This window comes from Antrostomus carolinensis, unplaced genomic scaffold (genome assembly GCF_000700745.2).
Source record: "Antrostomus carolinensis isolate BGI_N321 unplaced genomic scaffold, ASM70074v2 scaffold4321, whole genome shotgun sequence".
Classification (NCBI taxonomy): domain Eukaryota; kingdom Metazoa; phylum Chordata; class Aves; order Caprimulgiformes; family Caprimulgidae; genus Antrostomus; species Antrostomus carolinensis.
The window spans coordinates 18,084-24,608 of NW_010293382.1; the positions used below are offsets into that span (position 1 = coordinate 18,084).

At 37.9% G+C, this 6,525-nt stretch overlaps 1 protein-coding gene across 1 annotated transcript in view; it reads left to right on the forward strand.

Moving 5' to 3' along the window:
• Window positions 1-6,020, forward strand: part of SERAC1 (serine active site containing 1) — a 19,937-nt gene extending 13,917 nt beyond the window's left edge. Inside the window, exons 12-16 of the mRNA XM_010177238.2 lie at window positions 533-633; window positions 2,353-2,450; window positions 2,990-3,172; window positions 3,666-3,809; window positions 5,737-6,020. Of these exons, the coding sequence (XP_010175540.1) occupies window positions 533-633; window positions 2,353-2,450; window positions 2,990-3,172; window positions 3,666-3,809; window positions 5,737-5,873 (663 nt within the window). The 3' untranslated portion in view covers window positions 5,874-6,020. The remainder of the gene's footprint in view (window positions 1-532; window positions 634-2,352; window positions 2,451-2,989; window positions 3,173-3,665; window positions 3,810-5,736) is intronic.
• The last annotated feature ends 505 nt before the right edge of the window (window positions 6,021-6,525 follow it).

The following is a 6,525-nucleotide window of genomic DNA, read 5'->3' on the forward strand; positions in this document are numbered from 1 at the left end:
TTAGTGAAAGAGGAGGCAATGGCTGCCTTCCTCACACTCTTTTTTTTTTTTTGATGAAACATTATTGCTGAGAAAAAGATACTTTAAGTATCCTTTCTTACATAGGTGTCTGAGTTCCTCAGTTTTTGCAGATTGCTACTTAAATAGTGTTGGTACATAAGTAATTACTCCTCCAAGCTACTCACATTGGTATAACCATCAAAGTCTCTCTGTAAAACTTAAACTGATCAGTTGTTGGTAATCGTAGTAATTCTTGTCTCACCCAGGAGAGGGAGCCAGGAACGCACGAGTTAGTAATCCATCTCCATCCTTTGCCTACTTTGTGGCTGGGGACAGGCTGGAGTTGGCCAGCATGTAATAAAGGAATAATAGTCTAGGTGTAAGATGTTATTTGAGGATTAACCGAAGAGCAAAAATCTTGCTTGATATTGTCCCCATGGTAACATATTTGCTCCACTGCTAAGAAATTGCTTGCAAGGGTTTGTTCAGTACTTCAGATATAAGCTTTTGGTTTTGTTTTTCTTTAATTCAGACATGGCTGGCTTCAGACTGTCCTGCCCTTAGAATCATATCTGTGGAGTATGACACCCATTTGAGTGACTGGAAAGCAAAATGTCCTGTTGAGGCTCACAGGTAAGGAATGTAGTGTCTGTAACTTGGAGTCAGGGGCAGGAGGGAGACCTGTAAAACTGATCCTTGGGATCACCTAGTGAAGAGTCTGGAGAACAAGACTTAAGAGGAGCAGCTGAGGGAACTGGCACTATTTAGTCTGGAGAAAAGGAGGCTGAGGGGAGACCTTATTGCTCTCTACAACTACCTGAAAGGAGGGTGTAGTGATGTGGGTCTTGGTCTCTTCTCTCAAGTAACAAGCAGTATGGCAAGAGGAAATGACCTCAAGTTGTGCCAGGGGAGGTTTTGATTGGATATTAGGAAAAAATTCTTCACTGAAAGATTTGTCAAGCATTGGAACAGGCTGTCAGGGAAGTGGTGCAGTCACCGTCCCTGGAGGAATTTAAAAGATGGGTAGATGTGGTGCTTAGGGACATGGTTTAGTGGTGGACTTGACAGTATTAGGCAAACAGCTGCACTCGATCTTAAGGGTCTTTTCCAACCCAAATGATTCCATGGTTCTAAGAACTTTTTTCCTATGTCCATCTGCAGTAAATATAATGGAAGAAAATTTGAAAAAGAAATATTTATTTATTTATTTATTTTAAGATAATATCTTTTTCATTACAAAATGGAAAATTTCATTACCTGGTATTTATGGCCACTCAAGCATAGTATTTATTTTATAATTTGATATGGTTAATAAAAAATGAAAGATATTGAAGATATTCTTAATTAGCAGGAACAAAGATGTAGCAGTAGAATCACAACCTATGATTGCTCTAAGTGTACAGGCTCATTTGCTGTTTCAAAGGTGAATTTTTATGTCTCTCAGCTATCCTAAAGCCTATTGTTCAACTGAAAAGACACATTTGAGTCTCCTTTTCATATGTGTTACAAAAGCAATTTCTAGTGAGAATGCTGAGAACCAACAGAGATGAAGTGAATTAGTTTGCACAGTGGTTGCCCCATTATCCTGATGTTTCTATTGTCCAAGGGTCTTCTCTGTTTGATTCTTGTTAAGCTAGAAGGAGTAACACTGTTACCTTTCAGGCTTGGGTTGGGAATTGGCATTGGTATTGTTTTGATTGTACCATGGATTCATTTTCAGCCTCTAATGTGTAGCTTATCCTTTCCAGAGCTCAGTCTCTTAATTTATAAAGTGGAGATTATTGTTCTTTTATATTATTCCAGTACAAAGCATTTGGAAATTTTTGCCTGGAAAGTATAACAGACATTATCTGTGATTTCTTTAATGTATTGCTGGATCATGCACTTAGTTATTAAATTCCTATACATTGCTCCACATTTTGAGCATTGTTTAGCAAACTACATTTTTGTTAGACATTAGGTATATTCTTGTTTCAGGGAAAAAAGATCATTATGCACTGATGATACTTTCATAAAATGAAAACATAATTTCATTACAATGTGTAAATGAAACTATCTAAAACTCCATAAAGAGATTTGTCAAACTAAAGCTAGAGGAAATGAGCAGTGAGTGGAATTAAAATAAAACTTTCTAGCCGGAAACTCAATTTAGCTCCATTCCTGTTGTCCTCGTGAAGCCAATCTTACAAAAGTTTTTGGCATTTTTCAGTGTAGCAACATTAATTAATTAATTAATGTTTTATGTACCTGATTCACTTTCATAAATGTGCAGCACTGAAAATTCATTCTGTTTTACCGTTGCCTTTTAACCTCGCAGGCTTCATCATGCTTGCGCTTGTTTTCAATTTGCAGGAAGTCTATCGCTTACAGGAGCAATGAGCTTCTTGACAAGCTCAGAGCTGCTGGGATTGGAGACAGGCCTCTGGTGTGGGTATCCCATAGCATGGGTGGTAAGCACGCTGCCTGTTCGATAAAAGTATTCATTTGCTGTTATGGTTCAGAATATGCTGTTAACCAAATTCAATCTGAAATGCAATTATTCAGAATAGTTTTATCTGAAAACTTTGCAAAGATCTAAAAATGGAAGATAGATTTCTGTTTTCTTAATGCATTATATTCAATAGCATATTAATTTTGAAAGGATTTTTATTGCTGTTTGTTTTTACTGTGTGGATTTAAAAACACAGAATCAATGAGTTGAAATTCATGTAAATGGAAACCTAGAGGCAAAATTTTCTCTATGATCAGGCATATAGTAAATGTCATTAGCAACACTTAAAGCAAACCCAAATTGGATTTGCATCATTCATTGACATTTTAATTTAATGCCTCTGTGCGCTTGGTTTGTTTTTTTTCAACTTACTCTTACATATTTGACAAACTAATCAACTGAGGCAAGAATATGGTTAGTTGTTTCATGGATAATATAGCATGATCGTTATTTTCACAGTGGTTTAAATCCCTGCATTAATTCAGTCTCTGTTGCCAGGTCTTCTAGTCAAAAAGATGTTGGTGGATGCTTCCAAGAATCCAGAAATGGATAAAATTGTAAACAACACCAGAGGAATCATATTTTATAGCGTACCTCACCACGGTTCCCAGTTGGCTGAATATTCTATAAATGCCAGATATCTTCTCTTTCCATCTGTGGAGGTTAAAGAACTCAGCAAGGGTACGCTCGCTTTGCTGCCCTCTAACAGTGGGGATCTGTGCTAATCTGTTCATGATGCTTTTTTTTATCATGCAGTCAGAAAAAGATGGATAAAACCAACAAACCCCCTGTTTATGTTTTGGGTTGTGTCTTGAATTACCCTAAGTAATTCTGAGTAACTGTTTCATTTGATTGCAGAGACGAGGGGAAAGAAGGGAGTTAGTTAGAACCAGTTTATAGAAGGGTAGTTTGGGCCATTTAGCAATGTAGTAATTCAACACGTGCTGGACTTTAGGCTCTTATCTTCTAAACAAATTCCATGCTATTGGAATAGCATGAAATAAACAATTGCTGCATGTGATAGCTGGAAAAAGGGATTGCTAACAAAATGCTGCTCCTTTTACTGGAGTATTAGTTTCTCCAAAACTTCTCTTTAGGAATGCAGTCTTGCCAGGCAAATGCTATGATCTTATGTTCAAAGTAACGCTGCAAAAATTATGTTGCTCTTTATCAGATTCACCTGCCCTGAAAGAGCTGAACGATGATTTCCTGTCTTTTGCCAAAGATAAGAAATTTTCAGTGCTGAGTTTTGCAGAAACCTTACCAACACACATAGGCAGCATGATCAGACTGCATGTTGTGCCTCTGGAGTCAGCAAGTAAGTCAAATAGCCATTTAATTTATTTAATTTTTATATATTCATGTAAGCATTGATAATGAGGAAGGGATTATAAATGCTATGGTGGAAAGACCCAGAAAAATGTTATGTTGTGGGCTTTTTGTTTAAACTTTTGGCTCAGTTTAAACTACAGTCTCCCTGTCAAGATCAGAGGCAGCTACATTTATATCTTAGAATAGCAATTGTTTGGTTTGATTTTTCTAAATGTAACACTTGCTTATTGAAAAAAAGCAGAGTAGGCCCTGGTCTAGTGTTACATTGTTGCAGTCCTTTCCTTTTTAATTATGGGTAACTGTTGTTTGTCCTTGTATAGGTAGGCTGAATAGTGTTTCAGAAGCTCCTGCAAATTCCAGCTATTTCCTCCTTTAAAAAATAAGAAAGAAAATTAGTAAACTGCTAATGGAAGGAAAAAGTCACAAAGCTGTTTTTCAGTGTTAAGAAATCTTTATCTTCTATATCTCAGGTACTCAAGCAATAGAGTTTGCCTCCTGAAGAGTTCCCTCCATCTTTTTGCCTTTGGGAGAAGGAAAAACCAGCCAGTTCTTTGTCTTGCTTTGTTTATGAGTGTTCAACTTAGAGAATTGTTTTAAGTCTGATATTTGCAGGTTTTCCCTGAGCAAAACCTTCTTCTGCACTGCCCAAGGTACCTCTAAGGCCTTGAAGAGAAACCACTGCTTTTTCTTTTGGCTTTAGATCAGGCTTTCCACCAGCTAAATCCATTAGGTTAAATGCAAGGTTAGTTGCTCTGAAAAAGGCAGACTACACATCTCTGTTTTCCTGAGTTGATATTTAGCAGTATTTTTTCAGTATGTCCTCTCAAGAAGCAATTGTTTGCAAAAATATTGCTAATGTAATTTTATTGGTGAGCACTGAAAAACTGGGCATTATTTTTTTTTTTTTTATTTAACAAAAGAAAATGAAAAAGAAGGATGGATAACAGAGTGCACAAATAAGCAATGTGCACTTAAAATGTTATAGTGTATTTGTCCCCTTCTAGAGATGGCACAAAGCAGGACGTGAGCTCTCGGAAGCCTTTAGAGGGTACCTGGGGGTGCAGTGGCACACCACTCATTTTGTTCAAACCCCAGGCTGACAGCTGTACACTTGCTGTTTCTCACGTGCCTGCTTGGGCACACGAAAGCAAACCTTTATCCTGCTCTACTGTAATTTACATGGTTGAAGACAAAGAGTTGCAAACAAAAAGGAGGATTTCTCAGGAGATTGAATGAATAGATAATAAACAGGAATGTGGCAGTCACAGCATCTCAGCTGGAAAGTTCACTGGTAGTGATGGCTGTTGGGAAAGAATAATTGCTGTAGTGTGCCCCATGCCCTGAATCAGTAGCTGAAAAGGGAGTACTTGTATGCTACAACTAAGCAATGTAAATTTTCCATTTCCCTGGAAATGTGTGATTTGTGGCATATTTCAGGTTCATTCTGGTCCTATTTTTAATCTCCACATCAAAGTATTTCTATAAGGAATACGGACAATTAGTGGTGGTAAGAATCTAGCTACCCTGGATTAAACCCTGTGCCTCTTCATGTCGATGCTTAAACTTCAGTCAGGACTTTGCTGTCAGTCAGGTGCTGGCAAATGAAGTTTTGAGTCTTTAGAGTTGTTTGAGTGGCGAAGTGTAGATTTGTGTGTTCCCAATAAAGACAGCAGAACTCTGGGCTAACGGATTTCTAGTGTGGGTTTTGTAGCAATGTATGGCTCTATCTGACTGTAACACCGTGTACTGATGCTTTTAGCACATTAAAAAATAACAAAGTCCAAAAAGTTGAACTGAAGACAGGAGAACTTGCTTTTGAGAGAGAAACTGCTAATGTGAGATGTGCTTTTTGTTCTAGGTGATCTTACAAACTGGTGGGTTTTTTATTCTTTTTTTTTTTCCCCCTCTTCCAGAGTTAGGAATTGGAGACCTTATTCCAGTGGATGTTAATCATCTAAATATTTGTAAGCCAAAGAAGAAGGATGCTTTCCTGTACCAACGTACACTGAAGTTCATTCAGGATGTTTTAGCCCAGGACCTTGGAGACTGAGTTTTTGCCATCCTTGGCTGCTTATTTTCTCCATTTGGTGTAACACAGTAAGTTCTTCTAAGATTTGTTAGGGGATCTGCAGAACTACAAAGATGCTATGTCAATAGTATCGCCTGCTAAAATAATTTTCAGTACATCTCCAACTTAGACGCCTCTCCAACTTATTTCTGAAATATTTTCAAAATGGACTGAAGTCCTATAAACTTGGCAAAAAGAAAATGAGTGTTGGCTTATAGAGTGACCATGATCTGTCAACGAAATGTGTGTAAATTCTCCAGCAATTTAGCTGGGAGGGGATGGAATTCACTGGAACAGAAGTTTCACTTACTGTACAGACACACCTCTGGAGCAACACATCTAGACTATGGAGGGTGCCCAGGATATCTTCTTTTAGCCAAAAAAAGCTTTCTCTGGAGGTAGGTGGCCTCATTAAGGTAAATATACTAAAGTCTTTCAGAGAGCATGAGAAACCATTAACTGAGGTGGTTATTTATTGTGTCTAAAGGGAGAAGCAGCACGTGGCTGCCTCAAGCTTTGACTTACTGGCCACGTTAAGTGGTCTCACTGGAGCCTGGGGAAGTTTATCCAAATGAATGAAGGTAGTATTTTGGTCTAGTGGCCCAATTGCAGGAGCTTTTGTAATTTGCTTTTT